Raw genomic sequence first — 26,548 nt, forward strand, 5'->3', positions numbered from 1 at the left:
ACAGATCCGGTGCCAACCTAAATTTCACCGGTCTTTCCCTGCCCTCTTGTTGAGTTTTCGTCCGAAATTTTTGCAATAAATAATTTTGACATTTCCAGGACGACAACTGGATGCTATAGAATTCCCGAGCTTTACCTCTCAAACGGGAAACACCGACAATATTATGCCCCGACAGATCGGTCACATCCAATTCCTTAGAAAATAAGTTAACAATATAATCCCGCAAATCCAACTCGAGCGGAATACTATGATTAAACAACATTAAATTGCTTCTGTTTGAAGCATTAACTTGTCTATCGTAGGCAAAGGAGTATAACTCATCAATGTCATCCAAAGGTAACTGATGTTGCTGTTCCAATTTATCTAATCGCGAACATACTTTAGAAAAGTCAATTTCCAATTTAAAATTAAAAATAAAAAAAAAACGCACCTACTTAGGTAGCAAATAAATAAAAGACTCAGTAATTTACAATAAAAAAAGTGTTAACAAAATCTCCGACAAAAAGTCACTAGCAGCCGAGGTTACTCAACCATTTATACTGTATTCAGTATTTCAACAACCACAGTAATTGTAATATAACACCAACGGCTGAGAATGATGAGAATTGCCGAGAATCAAACGAACTATTTTCTGGAACGTTTACAATCGTTCTATAATCGAACCAATATGCAATAACAAATTCGAATTTAAAACGGTTCGAACATTTTTAAAATAGAAATAGATAAAAATATTTATAACAATGTCTGAAATGCTATTAATTTAATACACCTAAGTACTCGATGAAGACTAAATCCTCTCCCTCTCCCCCGAGAAGGAATTTCGAAAAATCCCTTCTTAGTGTGCATTCTCATGGCATACCTTACTACAACGCAGTTAAAAACAAAAAATCGCATCTAAAATAGCACAGTAGAAGCCGTTTTTCCGGTTAAGGCTTAATCCTCTCCCTCTCCTACGCGGGGTTATTTCGAAAAATCCCATCTTAGTGTGCGTTTTCATGACGTACCCTAACTGTATACCAAATTTCACAACTTTAGGTTCAGCGGTTTGCTCTGGGCGATGATGATTCAGTGAGTNTAAGTATTCGATGAAGACTAAATCCTCCCCCTTTCCCGGCCGCGGGGGAATTTCGAAAAATCCTTCTTATTGTGCATTGCCATGACGTATCCTAACTGTCTACCAAATTTCACCTTTAGGTCAAGCGGTCTGCTCTGGGCGATGATGAATCAGTGAGTGAGTGAGTCATTCAGTCAGGACAAGCAATTTTATATATTTAGATAGATGATCTGCTTTAGTTCATCCTCACAGGAAAGCAAACTTAGGTCGTTGTACTCGTAGCGCCATCTGTTGGACATAAAAGCCTTAATCCTAGATGATATCTTTTAATTTATATGAATGTTTACCGGAATAATATACAGCCTATGTCCACCTGAAGTTCCATTGTAAATATTGGTGAAAGAATTTTTGAAATCGGATGAGTAATTTCGGAAATTAGCCCTTGCATACAAACATTACCTTTATAATATTAGTATAGATATCATCGAGTCTGTTGCAAGGCTGCAATACTTTCAGATTTCCAGGTCAAGGATCAAAATATATGAGATACCTCAAGATGACAATGTATCATATTTTGAAGAAAATTCTGCCGATGAAGTTCTATTGGCTGCAACTGTATCAACATTGTCCACAAATAACAAACATCTTTAATAAGATTCAATATGTTCCAGTAATCAGAAAATTATGATGAATTTTTTGAACAAGATTGTTTCAGTGATGAAGCCATTTTCCTTCTAAATGGAAAAATTGACTATCATAATGTAAAGATATGGATATTGCAAATTCAAAGGACTTCATCAAGCATGAGAGAGAAAATCCAAAATTAAATGTTTTTTGTACCATAAACTGTTGTAAAGTTTGCCTTTTTTTTTTCTTTTGTAAAACATTGTCAATGGAATTATGTATCTTGACATGCTTCGAGCATTACTTGCTACTATAACTCTATGAGGAGGAGGATATATTTATGGTATTTTCAACAAGGAGAAATTCTTCCCCATTTCCACCATGACATGAAACGAGCCTAAATTCCACTTTTTATAAAGGGTTAGAAAGAGAACAATTTCTGAGATTTGCTGAATGGCTGATGTTATCTTCTAGCTTTTTGAGAATTACAAAGAATCAGATCCCTTTTCCTATTGTGAGGCCAACCATTTTTCTTAAATTTTGTCTGTCATTATATATATGTTATTGAATTATTACTAGTATTATTTTGTATAGTCTTAATTTTAATCAATTTATTTTAAATCAATAATGTAATCTCTTTAAATGATAAGTTGGACATTTTATTGTATTTTAAATTATATATGTATTTTATATCTGTTTTTTGTTCTGTTTGTTTGTCAAACAATTGTTAGCTACCAGACAAGATGACTTTTGAACCCATTCAGCTACAGTGAGACTGTGGTTATTTACTTTATCAAGTAGTGTTGTAATGGAATTTTGTCTATTTTCCCAATTTTACAGATCCTCCCTTTAAATTTTTAGCAATATAGATTAGAATATCAATAGAAATAAATTAGAATAAAAAATTATCAGTTAATTGTCATTAACCTCACAACATTCAGAGGAAAAGATGAAGGAGATGATTGTCATTTCCTCCTTTCAACTAATGTTAAGTGACAATTGTTATCTTATCCACATGAATACACAAGAGAGGAGAATGATTAACCAATCAAGCTTATCTCTCATTACATCAGCTTCCTCTAAAATAAAATCATGATTGGTCAGAAAAAAATAAGCAAAAGGGAATGACAAAAAAGATGGCAGAAAGAGGAGAGTTAATGTCAAAAAAGAGATTCAATTTGACAGAAGAAAGTCACAGCAGAGAGAAGTGTGTCAACCCTGGAGGAGACAGGAAGAGAAAGAAACAGAAAAGGTAAAAGAAAGGAAAAAGGAACTGAAGAGATGACAGAAGCAGCAACTCTTTTCCAAGTATGTTGTGAGTTGCAAATTTCAGATTATCCTCCCTGGTTAGGAATCCTTTAGATTTAACAGTACCTAAATAAGCAAGTTCCGAGGATAGGCTTTGTTTATCCAGATGTAGGTATAATGTCATGTTTTGCTTTTGCAATAAATTTTCCTTTCTTATTTCTACATTAGTGCAGTTGATTTTACATTTGTTTTCCTGAGAGGCTCATGCCTGAACTTCATAGTAACTCTTACCCTCATACCTTATATATTTCAATCTTATCTAGATCCCAAATCAGTGGCATGTCTGACAATACACACCTGATGACAAATCCCTACTGAGAAAGGTTAGATCTGAATTTTGACAGCCCCAAGCCCACACACTATGATCCCTAAGAATATGCTACCTGGTATCTGAAGATGAGATTATGTGCTCTTGGGACTTCTATTGTGTAATATGAGGGAGCCATATTAAACATTTTTTATGAAAAACTAGAAATATATTGAAATCAGATGCGAGTTACTTCATATCTTTTCTTGTTGTCTATTAATAAATAGTTGAAATTACCCAACTAATTCCTAGACATTCTGTATGCACTTAATATTTTTAAAAAATATTAACTTCTGATATATGAACTTCCAAAGCTGGAACAACAGTCAATACTTCAAATAAAACATAAGTACTTATTCTACATACACACAAACGTTTTCAGCCCCTAAAAGGACCAAAAAGGTTTGTGTATTTATTGAATCGTGTGCTAGAGTAAGAACTGATGGTTTATTTGAGGTAACTTCTGATATAAAATTTATACAAAAATCATTTTAATTTTAGAAGTTTCATATTCATGATTCAAAAGTGCTTTTTATTTAAAAAAAAAAAAAGTTGAATCAGGAATATAAAAAGTTTTAAAACTATTTGATGGTCAAAATGACAAACATCATAGCTTATGTTTTTGTAAATAATGTACTGTAAATTTTTATACAATTTTCTTATATTGATATAATAGTATCATAGATATATACACACTACATAAATATGTACATACTCCAGAGTACATGCAATATACATGTAGAGTACAGTACATACATACATATACTCTAATTCATACATTATTTTATTTCTTTCAAATATCATGTACAGTATATGTTTCTTCTAGGTTCTAAGTTTTGATCATGTAGTGGGAAGTTATTGACCCTGTTTCCACTTTATTATACAGTAGAGCGTCGATTATCCAAAACGCCAATTATCTGAAAGAATTCCAGTTGGCAAATTTAAATTTTCACCAGCGCTGTGGCACTGCAATCTTTGGCTATGTCTTGGGCTACTCAAATATTTTACGTTTTTGATACTAAATTAACTTCTGAAGTATAATTTTTTATTGTTTTTATATTTTTCAATATATTTATTTTGTTTGTACAAAATAAAAAACTAATTTTTAATGATAAAATAGTCTTCGTTAGGCTTAACACTGATGAAAATTCAACGCGAAGCGACACGCAACGGAGAAAAATTTCAAGATGGGATAAATTAATATATTTTTTCGTACATAATCGGTTATCCAAAATATTGATTTTCTGAACAACCCCAGTCCCCAATTGATTCGGATAATCAACGCTCTACTGTATTAAATTATACAGAGTTTCTGATAAAAGGAACTGAAATTTTAATTAAACTGAAGCAAATAATAAATCAGAAAGTTATTCATACAGAAAATATGTCTAAATTATGTAAGAAAATTTTATTAAAAAGCTCTAAAAAATCTTCAAATTTTATTAATGCATTATACAAATTAGCATATTTTATCAAAGTATCAGAGAAATGATAAAATTTAAAAAATTAATCTTTACCTATGATATATCTGTTATTATTTTTAAAATTTAACAAATGGAATTTATTAAATTTTTAAAATAATTTAAAAAAATAATAAAACAATGGAATTTACAATTACAGAAATTTGACATTTTGTTTATCATCACAAATATTTTATGCACTATCTGAAACACTCCAGCAGAAAAAAAGGCATTGGACATAAAAAGGCTATTAAATGTTATATTTGTCCTATTACTAATTCAATGAATATTGTTTTATGAGTTATTACATTGAATAAATAATTGTAATTATTACTATTATCTTTAATAATTTAATTACTAAGAAAATATCCAGACACTTTGCACATCTTAGCACCATATTATATTTTGCTTCATAAGACTGCTTGTTAAGGACATCAACGTAACTAAAAACTGTACATGGAAATGTTTTTGATTCCTTTCAGTAAACAAAAGCAAAAAAAAAAAAAATTACAAATTTCTAGAACTTTTAATGGAACTCTGTTTTACTGTAATGAAGGAATAAAATGAGAAAGAAAATGTAAATGTAAATATTTTCAATGATGGCTATTTTAATATAAAAAGAACTTTGACATTTTATTTCCAAGATTATGATCAATAAGTAACTTAGAATTGGCAGTGATATTAATTTCACAAACACTGAACCAATTTACGGTGTGGAACGATCGACTAAACATAAAAAACAAACGTTTTCGAACCCCTTCTGGGCTCTTCATCAGGTTTGTGTTTGATATATAGGTGTGGTGAGTAGTGAGTTTTTGGATATTAATTTCTTCATTATAATAATTAATACTATTATATAATTTTTTAATATACAGGGTCATCCAAAATGAATGCTACCATTTTAAAGTACAGTAATTATTATCTGAAAAGTATGCAATGTACTGTACACCAATGATATATTAACTCCCTAAGGTTCATCTCTCATCTGCATTCAAATGTCTTGTTGTCTATTATTTCTAGGAAGCACCATAAATGAGAATGACAACTCCACAACAGAGAAAGCATTTTGTGTTCTGCAGTTTGTAGTCAGAATCACTCATCAATATGCAACATGAGTAATCTGCAGGAGCTGCAGAATTGTGGCTGCTGTGGGAGTGATAACAGATATGCTATAGTGAGCATAGGAAGAATTTGAATATCGGGTGGATGTGTGCTATTTAACACAAGGTGTACACATTGAGAAATTATAATGGGCAAATATGAAATTTGGAGAGTTTTTCAATGTACAAACCATAAACCACACACGTACCCAGCATAATTAAATAAATAAAAAATTTAACCAACACCTTAATATTCGCTGAGAGATTTTTTTATTATAACAAACGTTTTCAATCTATTCATTACATCATCCTCAGGTTAAAAAGAATATTTCTTAAATGGAACAACAAGTTCAAAAATTCAAAAATATTAATAACCAATAACATTTCCAGTAATAAGAATAACTAATACATTGTAAATGATACAAAATGTAAAAATAAATAACATATTACACGTACTAAATATTAATACTGTCTTTCCTATCTAGACAGAATTTCCTTTAAAACATACTAGAGTTCATGTGCCTCTTGTAAGTTTTTAACAGCATACTTCCAAGCCGAAGGAAGACCCTCCACGTCCCTTGCATTAATGCATTTTTCTTTAAGCTTGCTTCTGTAAATTCCTATCTTTTCAGCCAATGTTGGAGAGTGTATCTGTTTTAGGATTTCCACTTCATTCCATCGAACCAAGGATCCTTCCGCTTGCACCATCTGGGCCAATACTGTTGTATTAGAACCTTTTCTAATATCATACCTGTGTTCTTTGATCCTTACACTTAGGTTTCTAGTAGTAACCCCTACATAATCTTTTTTTATACCTATTAGCTGGTTCTCATAGGGAATCTTATACACACTCGCCTTATCTTTTTTTTTAACCATCCCTTTATCGTTTCTGAGTATTTTATACAAATTCGGAGCTCTTTTTAAGATCACCTTTGATAAGATTATGAAAGAAATCGCAAATATGAAAGATACTTTCATATTTGCGATTTCTTTCATAATTCCTCCTAAATGCTTGTTGTATGTAAATTTCGTGTACTTAGATGGACCTTGTCTTGTGACTTTATCATTACTGGTCTCAAGTTTTCTAATAATTTCCTCTATAACATTCCTCTTATAACCTAATGTTCCTGCTATCTGTATAATTCTTTCTATCTCTGTATCCCGGTCTATAACGTTTTCACAGTATATAAAAGCCCTTCTAACCAATGCTCGAAATGCTGCTAACTTATGGTATGGGACCAAATTGAAGTATCCAATAGGGTAAAAGAGCTTCTGAACAAAGGCCCGAACTTCTTCCTGGAGAGTGCTGGGATTTGGGAAACATCATACCAGGAGATCGAAAGAGGAATTATTGGGTTGGATCCATTCAAGAAGGACTATATACATTGGAACACTGTGTTAAAAAATCAGGATAAATGGAAAGGAGGAAGTAATAACAAGGACATCAGGTATACTAAGAGATGACTAAAAGAGAAAAATTTAATTGCGGCAAGAGCAGATAAAAGCAAACAAATGGTTATAATGAAAAAACAAAAGTATGATAGAGCCTTAAAAGAATATATCAGAAAAACAGAATGTATTAAGATCAACAGTAAAATAGTTGAAGCTATTGATAGAAGGGTTAAAAAACTGGAGGAAACCAAACTAACGAAAATCTTACCTTTTATCCGAAAATGCAGGAACCCTAGACCAGGGCTCCCTAGACTGTTTGCCTTCGCTAAAACTCATAAAGAGGGCAAGGAAATAAGGCCTATTGTGGAAAAACGGAAAGCACCTACGTTTGTCCTAGAAAAAAGGTNTATACAATAACATCATTTCTTTCTCAAGTAAAAGATTGTATATGTAAAACAAATATTGAAAAATAAAATAAGTAAAACACAACAAATTAAAGAAAATAAATTTTATTTAAACGTGCACAATAAAACAATATACAAAAATAACACAAATTTTTTAAAGTATATAAAACTAAAAACTTGTCTTATAACAGATCATAAAATGCAATGCAACAGGAGAAAGTGCAGAATGTCATATTTCATATTTACAAACCAAAGTCAAAACTTGGTAACAAAATTATAAAATAATTTTAGATAGATATATTTTATATTAAATTATTTGGAATTGCTGCATAATTATATTACATTAAAAATGTTACAAAAATTCTTAATTTATTTATATTTTTTAATACTTTATGTATTAATTTAAAATAAGGTATGTAATGAAGTAAGATTTGAATACATGTGAAATGTTATGATTAATTAAAAAATATTATATTATATTATATTTATACAGACAATCTGTTCTACTTTAATGAAAATTTAATGAAATGATTAAGTAGAAAATTTAATTAAAGTTTTTATTTACTTATAAAAATGCAAATATCAAGATCTCTACATTATTTGGATCCTATTGAATCTAATTTTATTTAAATTTTTCATATTTAATCATTTAAAGGTAGTCCTTGACTTTTGGACTTGTGTATAAAACTTAGATATATTTATAGACTAAATTTAGACTTAAATTAATCACATGTTTTTAGTTGAATGTATTTTATATCTTACAAATTTCAAAAACAGCATATGACTATCTTTTTTATAATAAATTTTCATAAACTCAAGAAAAAAATAGAATTGGTAATATGTAATGATTACCTAAATATCTGTAACTTAATAACAATCACTTATTTGCAGAATATTAAACTCTGCCAACAACATCAAAATTTATTGACTATTATAGTTTTAACATTTTAAATAATGTTTCATGCTTTGTAAAATATTAAAGTAGGAAAATTTAAGTTTTTATAATAGATTTTATAATATTTCTTATATGTCTCTAGGAATGGATCTCTATAAGATATAATTGTATTGTTTGTTTTTTTAATATTTGACTTTAGTACACATTTTTAGGAATGCAATATGTTCAAAAGTGGGGTCTCCATGTATGAGAATTTATATTTGTTTTAAAATGGAATATAATTACTCATTAAACTTAGAAACATTTTCTAAACTTGAAATGTTGTTGTTTTAAAACAAAAAAATTTTTTGAATTTGTAAAGTAAATAAAAAGATAAAACAAAGATCAGATATCCTGAGAAAATATAAAGCAATTTCTTTTTAGAGTGTCTAAACAACACTCTAAAAAAAGTGTCTTTCAGTATTAAAACTTTTAATAAACACAATATATTTCTCCAACATTGGCTGAAAAGATAGGAATTTACAGAAGCAAGCTTAAAGAAAAATGCATTAATGCAAGGGACGCGGAGGGTCTTCCTTCGGCTTGGAAGTATGCTGTTAAAAACTTACAAGAGGCGCATGAACTCTAGTATGTTTTAAAGGAAATTCTGTCTAGATAGGAAAGACAGTATTAATATTTAGTACGTGTAATATGTTATTTATTTTTACATTTTTGTATCATTTACAATGTATTAGTTATTCTTATTACTGGAAATGTTATTGGTTATTAATATTTTTGAATTTTTGAACTTGTTGTTCCATTTAAGAAATATTCTTTTTAACCTGAGGATGATGTAATGAATAGATTGAAAACGTTTGTTATAATAAAAAAATCTCTCAGCAAATATTAATGTGTTGGTTAAGTTTTTTATATGTTTTAATGTACATTATAATGTTCTCAGATAATAATTAACACAATTACAATAATTTAAAATGGTAGCATTCTTTTTGAAAAACTTGTATTTCTACTTTCTTTCCATCAAGTTTTTATTCATATAAAAAAAAAAGTGTAAAATGATTTTCTTCATTAATCATTCTAAAAATTAAGCATATTTAATATGTAAGAGTGCAAAGTATTGAGTAAATACAGGGTAGGAAAGAAAGTCACTTAACACTCCTGATACAGAATATAGAATGTACCAAAGAATGCACAGTACATTGAGCATATCATGTAATGTGCATAACTGTAACAGTTTGAAGTAGGTCAATAAAATCTTTCAGCAATCAATTCCTTATGAAATTCTGACCCTAAATGATGTGTCACATGATCCCCTTTCCATTTACAGTTTTGGAGTTGCATTCAATATGGCTGCCATCAAAGATGGCAACCATGCATGTAACACACATCAATCTGTTTCCCCCTTAGTCTAATGTGTTCCTGACATGAGCAAATTAACTTTGGGTATATTCTATATTCTGTAGCAGGGATGTTAAGTGACTTTCTTTCCCAGCCTATACAATAACATCATTTCTTTCTCAAGTAAAAGATTGTATATGTAAAACAAATATTGAAAAATAAAATAAGTAAAACACAACAAATTAAAGAAAATAAATTTTATTTAAACGTGCACAATAAAACAATATACAAAAATAACACAAATTTTTTAAAGTATATAAAACTAAAAACTTGTCTTATAACAGATCATAAAATGCAATGCAACAGGAGAAAGTGCAGAATGTCATATTTCATATTTACAAACCAAAGTCAAAACTTGGTAACAAAATTATAAAATAATTTTAGATAGATATATTTTATATTAAATTATTTGGAATTGCTGCATAATTATATTACATTAAAAATGTTACAAAAATTCTTAATTTATTTATATTTTTTAATACTTTATGTATTAATTTAAAATAAGGTATGTAATGAAGTAAGATTTGAATACATGTGAAATGTTATGATTAATTAAAAAATATTATATTATATTATATTTATACAGACAATCTGTTCTACTTTAATGAAAATTTAATGAAATGATTAAGTAGAAAATTTAATTAAAGTTTTTATTTACTTATAAAAATGCAAATATCAAGATCTCTACATTATTTGGATCCTATTGAATCTAATTTTATTTAAATTTTTCATATTTAATCATTTAAAGGTAGTCCTTGACTTTTGGACTTGTGTATAAAACTTAGATATATTTATAGACTAAATTTAGACTTAAATTAATCACATGTTTTTAGTTGAATGTATTTTATATCTTACAAATTTCAAAAACAGCATATGACTATCTTTTTTATAATAAATTTTCATAAACTCAAGAAAAAAATAGAATTGGTAATATGTAATGATTACCTAAATATCTGTAACTTAATAACAATCACTTATTTGCAGAATATTAAACTCTGCCAACAACATCAAAATTTATTGACTATTATAGTTTTAACATTTTAAATAATGTTTCATGCTTTGTAAAATATTAAAGTAGGAAAATTTAAGTTTTTATAATAGATTTTATAATATTTCTTATATGTCTCTAGGAATGGATCTCTATAAGATATAATTGTATTGTTTGTTTTTTTAATATTTGACTTTAGTACACATTTTTAGGAATGCAATATGTTCAAAAGTGGGGTCTCCATGTATGAGAATTTATATTTGTTTTAAAATGGAATATAATTACTCATTAAACTTAGAAACATTTTCTAAACTTGAAATGTTGTTGTTTTAAAACAAAAAAATTTTTTGAATTTGTAAAGTAAATAAAAAGATAAAACAAAGATCAGATATCCTGAGAAAATATAAAGCAATTTCTTTTTAGAGTGTCTAAACAACACTCTAAAAAAAGTGTCTTTCAGTATTAAAACTTTTAATAAACACAATATATTTAAGCAAGTACTTTCAATGGTGCATTACTGTCTTCATCAGGCAAAAGATTTTTGTCAAATTGAACATCAAACAAAAATTAAAAAAATTTTTTACATGCACAGATACTTAATGATCTTTTTAGTAAATGATTAAACAATAAGAAATGCAAAAAAAATTATTGTTCTCTCATTTAAAGCTTTGTTTGATGTTTCATTTCAACAAACATCTTTTGCCTAATCAAGGCATGCACTATTGAAATTACTTGTTTAAATATATAATGTTCATTTGGCATTAAAACTTTTAATAAATTGTTTGAGTGTTATTTAACCAATTTGGTGTCAAGTGTAAGTTTCAAAGTTTAGATTGTCTTCTGATGTGACCAGACTTATTTGAATACCTTGGTTATGCAATGTCATATTGCTTTACTATTTTCATATCTATAGCTTAATAAAAGTATATGATGATGAGATAGTTTATATAACTGATATTAAAAAAGAAATGAATAATTCAAAAACAAAATAACTTTCATATTATCTGTGATTGTACAGTAGTTGATTTTTTATTTAACATGGGAAAAAATTAATCTTTGATTTTGAAAATATAAGTATATAATAATTAATCATATTGAGTAGCAAATGAATTAAAGTTATAATGCAATTGATATAATAAAGAACTAGACTATCATAGTATGTGTCAAGCATGTATCAGTTATCAGCCAATGTGAAAAAAAGTATTAAACTATTTGATACCATTCTACATTAAGTAGTTGAAACTGATAAAAGAAACCAAATTTGAACATTTCAGTAATCTTACATCCAATCCAGCAGGGTAACAACATATCAGTTCAAATGTTTTTGGCCTACACCAAAGACCTTTCTCAGGAACAACCAAGTACTAAAATAAAATGCTAATCGACATCTCGGCAGCCTTTAATCAGGCGAAGATAGTCTGCACTACGTCACACATCGAACACCTGAAGTGGCTAGAAGCCATTCACATTAACGACTCATGCATCAATTTTAAAGATGAGTTATTTTTGTCTGTAGCCTGGCAGGCGTTGATGGACTCTGGACTTTAATTGTTAAGATCTGGTTACCCTATGATTACGCATGCATGACTCATATTACACTTTTGAATATTTTTTCTCATATACTGTTAACCGATTGCTCCATCCTATCAGAAACTCCCTTTTTCACCTGAGGAAGAACTCACAGCAGTTCAAAAATGTTTGTGGTGAACTTTTTTCTTTTGTTTTTTTTTCATCACACAAGAAATAGGTTCTAGAAGTACGATTTTTTAACACATCCTGGTGTTAATGTCGTTGTTGATTTCAAATATTTTTCAATATGATACTAGATGAAATCTTAACTTATGAGTCAGAAAGAGAGAATCATTAAAATGACAATATACAATATCACCAAGGGAAGAAAGTATAAAACCCAATGTTGTGTAAAAATTTCCTAGCCTGGTAGAATATTACAGTCAAGTCCACTTAAGAGAGCACCTTAAGAATCACTGCAGTATGCTCCTTTATCCAAAGTAAGTAATATTCTTAATGAATATTTTTTATTGCAATTTGAAAAAACTGTAGATTTGTAAATTCCCATTATTGTTCGTCTGTCTATCTGTCTATCCTTCCTTAATCATGAGAACAAAGTTAGACAAATGAAAATTGAGATCAGATATGGAAAGCTTAGGGACAAAAATCCCTAAGCTTTACTTATACTTATGTACTGTACTATATACGAACTTTTACACAAACATTCAGTTTGCACCTAAAGTCACGTTATTTCAATTCCAAGATTTTCCCCTAAACAGAATTCGATAGATGACCGGCATAACTCGAAAAACATAATGTACAGAGGCAAGACACTGCAAAAATTGAGAGCATTGTGAGAAAAATTGCATTGTGACGATGTCACAATAAATAATTGCTCGTTATGAATAAAATGTTTTCATATTTTTATTTGGATTACGTAAAACTTGATTAGACATTCCTCCATTCAACGCAAAGTTTATCAAGTTATTTAAAGAGTCATTATCGAGAATGCATTTCAGGTTTCTGGCCCTTCTTCAGCTCTAGACTATTTCATGAGCAAATTCAAAAGGAAATTATAAATATTTTTAAAAAGTTTTTCATAAATAATGTAAAATTATATAATTACTTAAAAACTACGTTGATATTAATGAATTATGTAAAATTGGAATACAATAAATAATATATTTATATTTTGCAGATGAAGAGGGGTCAGAAACTCGAAATGCATTTTGCATAATGACTATTTAAAGAACTTAATTGGTTCATCTCTGTATGATAACTCCTTCATTTATCAAATAATATGATTTAAAAAATACAATAAATATTTCCTTATTAGTTTCAAAATATCCTTCGCTTCTGTATAATCTTACATATTAACTTTGGGTTTAATGATATATTTTTCGATATAAATTTTAAATTTAAGCTATTATTATTATTCTAGCACATATTATTAGTTGTGTTCAGATACTTACCTCTGAATTCTGTAAATATATTCCCTCTTATTTCATAATAAAATGCAATTTATAGAAATATCCTGAGCTAACATGCTCAGTGTATTTAATTTAACTGAAAGAAACATTTTCTAATGGTTGTTCTCCTCCTATTTTCATTTGTAATTGTTAATTTTTCTATTCTTATTCTATTGTTTCTTCCTAAGACTGTTTTGTTAATTTGAATTTAAAATATCAACAAAAATCTGTGCATATGACAAGAAAAATAAGATACTTTTCTATTTAATTTATTACTTTATTGCAATTTTTCTATTTGATTTTTTGTGTATAAATCAAATTTATGTTACAGTATATTTCGTAAATTCTCGAAATTTTCCTTCTTTTCGTCCAAATATCTCTTGTGGAGTAGTTGATAAATAGATAAACGTCGATTTTTCAAAATTATCATATATTCTTGCTGTTTGGTTGTGATAAAATATTTTATTATATGTCAAGAATTCATGAATTCTTGACTTTTCTTTGGGCATGTAATATTTTCTTATAGAAAATGCCCAATTTTACTTGATTTAATTATAATTTATATTTATCGTGTTTTCATCAAACATTTCATCGCTTTCTAGTTCTTTCACATCTACTTATTATATAAATCCAAATATCTTAAAGATTCTACTTAAGTATAAACTATGAAATGGATTGATATTGTCTTCAGAATCAATTTTCGTGTATAAAGTTTTATCTATTTCAGTTTCCGGAATATTTTATGGTGTAATAACAATCTTAAATCTTTTATTTTTGCAGTTTGTAATGTTGTCATGATCAAATTTTAACTATTANATATATTTATATTTTTTAAAAGAAACAATGCATTTTTGAAATGCGTTAAACATACAACATCTATTTTTATTCAAATACTGTTACCTGCTGGACTAATGCCCTTGATTCTGGCGTAATGGTATTTTGAAAAAGTGCATGAAATTCTCTTGGACTATTAAGATGAAACTCATTTGAACTATCAAGAAATTCTTCTACTTCTTGTAATGCAATTTCTGCTGCAGATGATGATGAATATTTCTCTATTTGTTGGCTTGCTAATAAATCAACACCTTTTCCACACCATTTATTAGCCTGGTAAATTATTAAAAGATCATTTATTTTCAAATTTAAATATATCTTTTAAAAGTTTTTAGAGCATGTTCTAATTTTAAGCATATAAGAAATCCTGCTTAAAATAATAAATCAAGTTTCTAAATTTTAAGTTGTTTTGAGTTGTACTGTACATGATATAATGTTTTATTATTCAAGAAAAAAATAAAATACAGTGGTCCCCCGATGTAACGCGCATGTCGGGCAGGAAACAACACCCGCATTATACCAAGCAGTGCTGTGGCAGCAAAATAATTTACTCAGAATGATTTGAGCTATATACTGTATATACTACATACTATATATCCCACCAACTACATACATATTATGTATTTTAATTTAATAAATAAATTGGTTATTTTATGTTTTATTAAAATTCACATAACATAGTTATACATCTTAATAAGTACATACTGTACTGTATATGTATTATTTTATTTATGTACATAAGGTATGCTTGAAAATACAGTACTGTATGTAAAAACAAACACTATCTATAACTTGACTAAAATCTATGTATTCAATATCATTTCAATTACAAAACATCACTTAAAAAAGTGAGTAATTTTTGTTTGTTTGCTTTTTGGTAACTTCTGTATCATTTCCCTTTTGAAAGATGCTAATATCAACAATCTGACACTGTAAATATTTTCTTGTGATTCAGCCCATTTTATAAGTTTCCATGGCTGTTATTGCCTCTTTGGTTGTTGGCTGTATATCAGCTATCTCACTGGCACTTTCTTCATCATCTTCTGTTTCTTCGTGACAACCTTTGTCACTGCAAATGGATTCGATAATAATTTCATCAGTCATATTCTGACAAATATTTTCTCTAGCATCAACAACTAACCAATCAGTCAAAGAATCATTAGTTATTTCTGGCTCATTCAATATTTCCTGGATACAAGAAATTTCAGCCTCAGTGAAGATATTATCTGAAGCTGAATCTGAATATGTTGTGGTTTGGTCAAGATCAACTTGATTATTAGATTCATTTAATTTTTTCCAACAGTTTCTAATTGTCTCTGATGTGATTGCCTGCCAGGCAAGTCCAATACTGTAGGACTCATCTTTGAAATCCATTTATTTTTTAAAATATATTGACATTAATGTCTGATGCTAATAATGAATTCATCATTTCTCTTTGGTAATTTGTTTTGAAAGCATTAATAATGCCTTGATCTAAGGGTTGTATAAGAGCAGTAGTATTTTTTGGAAGATACATTACTTTTATTTTACCATCATCAGACACAAAGTTATCAACCGGTGGATGAACTTGGCAATTATCTAAGAGAAGCAAAGCTTTCGGATCTAGACTCAATCCTCTCAGAAATTTTCGCACAGAGGGAACAAAGGAATTGTGAAACCAGTCATGAAATATGTTAGAAGTCATCCAAGTTTTTATGCTGTTTTTATAAACAACTGGCAGAGATTTTATATTGATTGACTTGAAACATCATGGGTTTTGACTTTTACCTATAATGAGTGACATCAACTTGTGATTACCAGCTTTGTTTACACAAAATAAAGTTGTGATAATCTGGAGGTATTCTTAAGTAGATTTATATAAATTTTTACCTCAACATCTTAAAAAAATAATAATTTAATTTAACTACAATTTAAAAGGGAAATTTGATAAAATTTAGAATAAAGTTAATATAACCAAAAAAGGTTATAAAAACTTTAACATCCTGAAAAACTGCTCTATTACGCTACATTTTACAAGAACCAAGGATGTTTTGCTTCCTTCCTCCACACCTCATATCTTAGAATTTTTACACCACCTGTGCAGATGACACAACATTTTTGGGAAAAAGATGAGGTCATAATCAGGAATAAAAGGGCAAGTTTTTATACACTCGGGGCAGTCTACGACAGGAGTAGTTGCCATAGAGAGGCAGTTCATCCCAGATAGAACATGCCATAGAGCCAGCCCACTGGGACGTCCAGCCTCCAGCTTCAAGCCCATATAGACATCCCCTCCAGTAAGGTAATATGATTTATTGTGAACTCTCTCTCTCGGTAGAAAGGATAGATCCTAATCTCGCGATAGAATATAAGTCATGTATTTTTCATATTTTACATCTGTATTTTTATTATTTACTAGTATTATTGTTAATTCTGATTAAATTATCGACTTCTATATAAGAAGGACCTTCCTAGTCTTAGATTAGACTTATGTTTTATGTTTTGTTGTTATATTATTTGTCCTTGTTATTTTGGTCTTCTGTGATTAAATTGTTGATTTTTATATTCTTGACTTTCGTAGTCGAGTATTTATTCCTATGCACAACCCACACAGAATCTTACCACTCGGGTTCTGAAAAAATTAGGCCATCCAGTGACAAGGTGAGCAGGTCTAACAGATCTGACGATTAGAGGGCCTGGACCCTCGTCTGTATTCTCACAAAGTTGTTATCCTTTCCTTGCTTAGTTTTAATCCTGCCTTTTGTGGGTTACTTTTTAGATCTAAGGTTTTACTTGGCAACATTCTGTAATATAATGCAGTCTCATCACAGTTATAAACTTGTGCATGAGTATACCCTTCTTTCATAATGGAAATTGTGAACTGTTTGAAAAATTCTGCAGTGCCTTCAATATCATTAGACTTTGCTTCACCAGAAATGGAAATTTTGAAGATGCCATGTCGTTTTTGCCAGCACCACAACCAACCATCAGAAAGCCTTAAAATCTTCTTCTGCTTTTAAGCTTACATGGAATTTTTCAGCCTGCAACTTTAAAGCAGTTCCAGATATGGGAATACCTTCACTTCTTTTTTGCACAAACCATGCACAGAGGCAATCGTCAACATTTTGATTTTTTCCAAGTCCTGTCTTTTTTCGAGTAAGCCCAACATCTTGATCAAGCTTATCAACAAATGATTTCAGTTTTGTCTCCTCTGTCATTCAACCCCTTACAGTTCCTTTAGGTATGCCATATTCTCTTCTTATGTTTGCTTTCGAAAATCCGCTCTTTACTTTAGCAATAATGTCAAGCTTTTCTTTTACTCATCATGCATACAATAATTAAACACTATTCAAAATACATGCAGGAACTCAATACATACACAATTACTCAATATGCAGTAACAATAAAATGTGCTACTCACTAACGTTGCATGGACCTGTATAAACGTGCTTGAGCTTATTGCATTGTAAACATCGCCCATGCTATAACCGAGTGCGTGGTATAGCGAGCAGCGCTATAACAAAGGTCCACTGTACAGTACAATATATATTTCAGTTTTTCAAACTGACAAATTCAAGTTTTAAAAGGATTTATATATTTTGTAAAAATTTCTAACTCATACACAGAATTAGTAAAATTTATATATATTTATATATAAATNGTACATTTTGATTATTAATTATTAATTAAAAATTGATATTATTAAATATGGTAAATTAATTACCTTTTCAATTCTTTTTTGAAGATCTTTATGTTTTTGAAGGACTTCAAATTGTCGAGATACTTTCTGACGAATGTTGCAGACCATCCTTTCTAATTCTACACATTTTGGAGCAATTGAATCAACAGCATAATGATTAGCAATTATTAATTCCTTTCCCATTTTCTGAAGACTTTCAGCCTTTTCTAATTCCTCCTAGAAATTTTTTTTAATTGATTATATAAATATATATTTTGTAATGCAAGAATAGTATTGTTTTTATTAATTCATTCATTATATTTAAAATTAGATTTATTGTTTAAACATTTGATAATGCAATGTTTGTTTAACTTTTTTTAAATTTAATACCTCAGTTTGAAGTTGAAATATTTCTAAATCAGCTAAAATACTCTCCACTTGTGCAACTGTTTCTCCAGTTTCTGGCATATCACATAATTCTCTCATACTACTAGCAAGAGCCACTTGAAGCTAATTTATAATTTAAAACAAATATTTATAAAATATATTTTAAAAAGTTTAATTTTATACTCTAAAAAGATAAATGATAAAGAATTATCAGTTTATTATATTAATAATTAATACAATAATTAAGAATAAGAATTATGACATTAAATATATGGGAAAAGTTTTAAAGTGATATTTACCATAACTATAATTTTAGAAAATATAAATATTCATCATATCAACACATATTAAAATAAAAGATCTAAAGTCTATTCTAATTTTGAAAACCTGTTATTTCATTAAAATTATTTATATGGAATATAACAAATATTACAATGTTTATTGAATGAATACTCTTTTCTCTATAATTTAAAACATTAAATAAGAAAGTATTAATGTATCTCAAATATTTTATATGGCTAAGTGAAAGCAACTAACTAAAAAAATAAATAATAAATTGATTACACATCAAAGAATTTGTAACTAAAGTAAAACTACTTTACTAAAGATAAACAACTAACCTACAGTCAAAGAAATACATATATCAAAAAGTGTTTTCAAGTTTATAGCTAATCATCAAGCTGAACAACACGCTTTCAAAATTTCAAATGTTATGAATATAGAGTTATTGTTAGGTAATAGCCAGTCTGCTATAGATTAAATGATGTTTTACACATTTAATTTATAAAATCACCCTTTTTTTATTTATTTAATTAACTTTTCTTTTGTATCTTTACTTTAAATCATGGAAATAATTTAAATAAAGATTTAGGGTTTTTTCCATTGATTATGCTGTTATGTAGATAGCTGAAGATATCCATATTTATTGCAATCTTAATATTATTGTATGGATGCAGTCTTTATAAATGCTTGACAACAAAGTTCCCTCTAATCTTCAGGTGCATGGCTGCACAGTAACTGAATTGCTGCTGAGAACGACCAGCACTTATACCCTGAGTAAACAACTCTGCCTTGGGCTATAAGTAGGACACTCTCATAAATTGGAAACTGCCTGAGATTCTCATCTCGTACTCTTCTACAAGAGTACGAGATGATTTTAAGACTAAGATAATTTTTTTTATGTTGTAATAAATCAGGATGAATTTATGTAACTGTAGAGTCTGTCTCTGTGCCAATCATTCCCACTTACAAACAGGAACTACTCTGTCATTCTGATGTTACGTGTGGATACACTTCTACCCCCACCATGATCCGACTTAATTAACCATCCCCAACAATGACACTTCATCCATTCAAAGTGTTGCCATCTGTCCAGTTTTTGCATCGTGTGTCTGGGCAAAGACCAAAAATGTCTGGATTTTAAGAAAATTTAGCAAATCATCAATAATTAATTATTTTTTAATGCTATAGCTAATTTTATAACCAACAAACAGAAACAGTCTGATAATTTAATTAGTAAGTCATTTATAATAACATTCCAGAGTTTCTAATAACATTCCAGATACTGAGCCTTGAGGATAGTCTTTATTTAAGGAGCAGATTTTTTTAACAAAGCTCAGCTGTTCTGTTTTTTAAGAAATCCTTGAGCAAGTAGAAAATATTCTGTGGTACTTTGGTATCTCTGATAAGTTTTAAAATTGAGGGCCACCATGCATTGTCAAATGCACTTTTGATATCTAGAAATATTAACAGAGACATCAATCTCTTCTTTCCTTGCGGTACAGTACATCTGAGTATCTTGTATTATGCAATTTAACAAGGGGAATGTTGGGATATGAAACCTCAAAAACATTCATGAGGTGAAACCTTCTTTAAATAAAACAAAATGTATGGGAAATGGCAATTCATGGTACAACTACTATTTGATGGAATACATTATGATAACCTGGAGTATGTCTGTAATTTTTAAATTTTGAAATCAACATTTAATAGTATTCCCACAGTTAAACTAAGAAACTTCCATTCTGTAAATATATTTTAAAATGAAATACCTCTTTAAATTCATGTTCAAATTTTCTAAGTTCAAGGCACTGACTAAGTTTCCTTTCATGTTCAGTCCAGAATAAATCAAAATCTTTTTCTACATCTTCTAATTGATCCAATAGCCTGGAATAAAAAATATAATAAAAAATTATTATTTACACTTTTCCTCTAGACATTGTTATTAGGAATGAGAATTATTTGTTGTTTTTGGAGAGAGAATAATGGTTTGTTTTAAATAAATATTAACTTCAGTTCATAATTTTAAGTCTCCAGGATATTAGAAGCTTGTTTGGATTATCATTTTAATGATTGGCTATTCTATCCAATTTTCACTAGATTTAGCCAAACATCTAGGATAAATCTAGATGGATAGAATAGCCAGACACCAAAATGATAATGAATTCTATTAGATATGAAGCAAACAATAGTAACTTATCTGAATTATTTTAAATTATTAATTATTAATTAAAAATTGATATTATTAAATATGGTAAATTAATTACCTTTTCAATTCTTTTTTGAAGATCTTTATGTTTTTGAAGGACTTCAAATTGTCGAGATACTTTCTGACGAATGTTGCAGACCATCCTTTCTAATTCTACACATTTTGGAGCAATTGAATCAACAGCATAATGATTAGCAATTATTAATTCCTTTCCCATTTTCTGAAGACTTTCAGCCTTTTCTAATTCCTCCTAGAAATTTTTTTTAATTGATTATATAAATATATATTTTGTAATGCAAGAATAGTATTGTTTTTATTAATTCATTCATTATANTTAACTTCAGTTCATAATTTTAAGTCTCCAGGATATTAGAAGCTTGTTTGGATTATCATTTTAATGATTGGCTATTCTATCCAATTTTCACTAGATTTAGCCAAACATCTAGGATAAATCTAGATGGATAGAATAGCCAGACACCAAAATGATAATGAATTCTATTAGATATGAAGCAAACAATAGTAACTTATCTGAATTATTTTAAGACTATATCTAATTCTAACATTCAATCTATCAGAATTATATTAATAATTTTGATTATTTTAGACATTTCCTTTATCTTTACAATGTAAAATTAAAGAACAGATTATCTGAAAAATAAATATTAAGGAAAAAAAGCATGTATAATCAGAATACAGAAATGTAAAATCCAAAGTATTATTTGCAATAGCTAAATTTTGAATAAGTTTTACTTCTCAGACAAGAAAAGATATATATAAAAAAGTAGTTTTATTAGATAAGTCTATGTTAATGGCATTGTTCAAATGGAACGATAATATTATTCTGTTCTTTTGAAGAGCAAATATAATAAATTAAATTCAATCTCAATATTTTAACTGCATTCCCATAATTGTATTTTAATCATATTGTAAATAATGCAGAAAATAAAAGATCTCTGTTTTTTGAAAATCCCACAAGTTTTAGTGTTATCACTGGGATTTCTAATATTGAAAGGTTTTCAACCAGTCCAGGTATTAATAAAGAGTAAAAACTCTGAAAATAATGACTTACAATGTTGGTAACCTTACAATTAGTGATTTTCCTCAGCCTAAAACCATCACTGTTTTTCAGCCATGCTCAATTTTTATAGCTGCTTTCTGCCAAACACTGCATAGACACAGGCCCCACTACTCAAGTTCCTTAGAGATTCTAGGAAAAATGATAAATGCATCATTTCCAGAAATGAACCTGCTCTAGTCTGCTGAAGTCCTTCAAAGAACGTAAGACAGATCTCTCAAATGCAACAACCCTAGCATACTATTCATCAAATGGCAGGCTCTCCACAATGGTTGACACATCTGACGTCACCATTGGCACTATACTCCAAACCCACACTGCTGAGGGACCTCACCCACTAGCCATTTTTTTTTCACAGAAGCTAACTCCTACCGAAATAAAATAGAATACCTACAACAGGGAGCTGCTTGCTATAGACTCTGCAATCAAAACAATCAAACACTTCTGCCATACTGTCGAGAATCAAGACTTCATCTTCTTTATGGACCATCATCTACTCACCTTCATGTTTCACCAAAAACTGGAAGCTTGCTCCCCAGACCAACTATGGCTCCTTGACTTCATTGCACAGTTCAGCATAGATATCAGATACATTACTGGTTCAAATAACATTGTAGCGGACACACTTTCTTGGATCAATGAGATTCAACTTCCCATGACAAACTTTACTGCCATAGCAGAAGCACAAGCTAATGATGATGAGCTAATTGCGCTCCTCACAAACAACAAAACATCACTCATACTACAGCCACTTTGAATCAGCTTGTCACTACATCTATATTGTGACACAAAGGATAATGGATTTGCCCATACTTACCCCTCCAATTTTGCCATCAAATCTTCTCTTCCATACACAATTTGACCCACCCAGAAATGAGACACCTAATTCAAGAACATTTTGTATGGCCTTCAATGCAGAAGGACATCACTAACTGGACCCATTCCTGCATAAGCTGTCAATGCTCCAAGGTGAACCAGCATACTTAGCCCTCTTCAGAAATTTGACCTTCCATCCCATTGATTTGCATGTGTGCATCTTATCAGACCACTTCCTCCATCAGATGGATCTACCTACCTACTCAACTGCATAGACAGATTCACGAGGTGGCCCGAAGTTGTTTCCCTTCACAGCATTGCTACCGAAACAGTTGCTTGCACCATCATCTCTCATTGAATCTCCAGATTTGGCATACCTCTATCTGATCAAGGCCGACAATTCCAATCGCACCTGTCCCTGACAGCTATGCTGGACATCCAGCAAATATGTATGACACCATACCACACCAATGGAAATGTTCAACTAAGCCATTGTCTGATGGCTAATGGTTTAGTTGAACATTTCCATTGTTCCCTAAAACAAGCTCTCAAATGTCATGAACAGCACGATGAAATCCCTCCCAATTATTCTTCTTAGCCTTCAATTCACATCAACAGAACTTGTACTGAGATGGTATACAGCACAAACCTTTGTCTCCTGGCAGAGTTCTTTCATCTTTCATGGGAATCATCAATGGGCCCTTCATCCTTTCTCCACTCCCTACAATCCACAATTCAGTCTCTTATGCCAACTCTAACCTGTGCACACTAGGGTTTCTCTAACATGATCCCAGTAATCCCGGTTGTTTTTTTAACCCGGGAAATCCTGCAAATTTCTTAAAAGATCATTTTTGCTTATTTTATATTAAAGTTGAGGAAATTTCACAAATACAAAGTATAATTAACTCAAACTGTCAGAACGCATTTGTATTTATTACTTTTAAGCTCGCTTATTAGTTTTTTAAATTTTCGCTTGTTATGGGCATGTCACAGATTGTCAATAATCAATATTTAGCCTATTTGTGGCAGAACTCTGAAAATTCTTTACTCGTCAGAACCGATAATATCTTGAATAATTGTGCTGGTGCTGTCTTAATTTTTAACCATCATGTCCAGTAGATTAATAACTGCATTATGCCAGATTGTGCAAATTGGGCAAGGATACAAACAAATATGAAGTTTTTTCATAAACCTGATTATTAAAGCCAAATGAAGTGCCAAATTATTAGGCCATAAGCTTGATATTACTATTAAAGTAGCTGAGGTAGACAAATCAAGAATACCAGACAGCAATTTTTCTATTTCTGAAAATTTCTACGTAATTGACGAGACTCTGTCTTGCTTATAAAATTGTGCTACTGTCAATGGCTAGACAGGTTACAGGTATGAAGGAGTACATGTCAGGAGTTGCAATTTGGCAGAGTATTTCGTGCCCAAATCATGCACACATAAAAAAGCAGACTTATAGGTACTCAGGGGACCAAGAACTAAGTCAAAATAAAATACAAAATGGTGACACTCTTTCTACAAACAGGCGCTAGTGTGAGATTTGCAGATGCGTTGCTCAGGAAGTTGGAAGTATGAATGTTGCAAAATCAAATTTTAACAAACAAATCTTTGAAAAAACTCATTTATCTGTCCCATGTTATTCCAGACATATCTCTGGTTGCGACCTGCTGACCTTGACCGGTTGACCTGAGATATCTCATTTTAGCATTGAAACATTTTTGAAACTAGATGGTGCTAGTCATTATAATTTTATATTAAAACTAACTTGCAAAATATAATTTTTTTTTGTTTTTACATTTATTAATATATTTATTTTGTTTGTGCAAAATAAAAAAATAATTTCAGATGATACAATAACCATGATTATTTTTTTCAAAAACGGAAAATTTTCATTAAGCATTGACAAAAATTCAATCTGGAATGAAACACAACAGAGAGAAATTTCGACATTGGATAGGTTAATTTAACTGAAAATGCATCTTGGATGACCTCGTGGAAATAGCCGTGGCTGAGGCCAGTGAAGTTTGAACATCGCACTCAAAACCAGTGATACCAAAGAAGATTGGAGAATGAGAACGAGACCCACCGTAAGTGTCAAAATCATCCCACTTAATAGTGAGTCTCCGAGACAGTCTCATCCCAAAAATGGCCTTGCCGTTTTACTTGTTTAAAAGTAATTTTTAATACATATTTTACACAGCATTATTAATATTATTATTTTGGAAATTGCAGGACATATTAAATTACTTAAAAAATGAAAAATAATTATATCATTCAATTTAAAATTTATTTTATATCTTAAAAATAATTAATTATATCCTGTGATTCTGGGAAACAGATTGCTTTTTTCTTGAAATCCCAGGACAAGCAAAGGACTGGGAAACGAGAAACCCTAGTGCACACCTTGTTCACCCGGAACTTGACACCTGCTCACATGTTTTCATATGAATAGAAGGACAATAGATCTTCTCTAAGCCTCCCTTATGACATCCCCTTCTAGTTACCATTCAGACACATATGCATTTCACTATCCTTGCCTATGAAAAATGATGTCAGTTAACATCAACCAACTGAAACTGGCATTTCTGAACAGCAAAAACGACAGCACACCATCAAACTCAGTGAGTGAGCCTGCACCTACCAATAAGATGACGACACAATTGGGAAGGAGGGTCAAAACTCCCTATACCTCTAGCTTCATACCTACTGTACTGGGGGTGGGGAGTACTGTAGTGATGTTGCTGGCCATAAATCCAAAAGTTGCCACTAGAGGAACTCCAAAAACTCAATGGACCCGGCAACACTGATTTAAAACCTTCTTCTAGGTTCAGACCTTGTAATGTCTACACACATTTGATATTGTGTCCATTCGATATTATTGCACCTCATCATATATAACCCTAAGGAATAATAAAAGATTAAGAGTTATTAACTCTTTTCTGTGGCCTAGTATTGTACCCTAAGATAATTCATCATTTCTTCCATATGGAACTTAATAATTAGTTACAAGCTGATGCTACAGTACTGAACCTATAACTTGACTAACTCTCTCTCTCAGGTTGATAAAATAGTAACTGAAATTTTTATAGTAACCAAAATTAATATGACTTAATGTAAAAAACGTATCATAATAAATGAATCTTTTTTTTTTGGTTAAACTTTTGAGCATAATTTCTCTTCATCTGAAGTCATTTGGGACAAGATCACTTGACAACCAAATGGCAAATGAACTGAAATCTCCATATTGAGCATAAATGTGAACATAATGATAAGCAATGTTAAAATCGATTACGTAATTTGTGTGTATATATCTCATACAATAAAATCTAATGAGTCTATGTGCATTTATTTGAAGATTAATTGTTGTTTGAAAGTT

The 26,548-nt window shown here is 29.9% G+C and overlaps 1 protein-coding gene across 1 annotated transcript in view; it reads right to left on the reverse strand.

Moving 5' to 3' along the window:
- LOC111613028 (guanine nucleotide exchange factor DBS-like) overlaps positions 1–26,548 on the reverse strand; it is a 243,031-nt gene that overhangs the window by 89,819 nt on the left and 126,664 nt on the right. Inside the window, exons 8-13 of the mRNA XM_023354329.1 lie at positions 20,836–20,950; positions 18,788–18,907; positions 18,443–18,634; positions 14,806–15,012; positions 2,168–2,222; positions 136–378 (exon numbers count right to left, since the gene is read on the reverse strand). Of these exons, the coding sequence (XP_023210097.1) occupies positions 136–378; positions 2,168–2,222; positions 14,806–15,012; positions 18,443–18,634; positions 18,788–18,907; positions 20,836–20,950 (932 nt within the window). The remainder of the gene's footprint in view (positions 1–135; positions 379–2,167; positions 2,223–14,805; positions 15,013–18,442; positions 18,635–18,787; positions 18,908–20,835; positions 20,951–26,548) is intronic.

The sequence above is a fragment of the Centruroides sculpturatus genome, unplaced genomic scaffold (genome assembly GCF_000671375.1).
Source record: "Centruroides sculpturatus isolate CEXI.00-Female unplaced genomic scaffold, Cexi_2.0 scaffold310, whole genome shotgun sequence".
Taxonomy (NCBI): Eukaryota; Metazoa; Arthropoda; class Arachnida; order Scorpiones; family Buthidae; genus Centruroides; species Centruroides sculpturatus.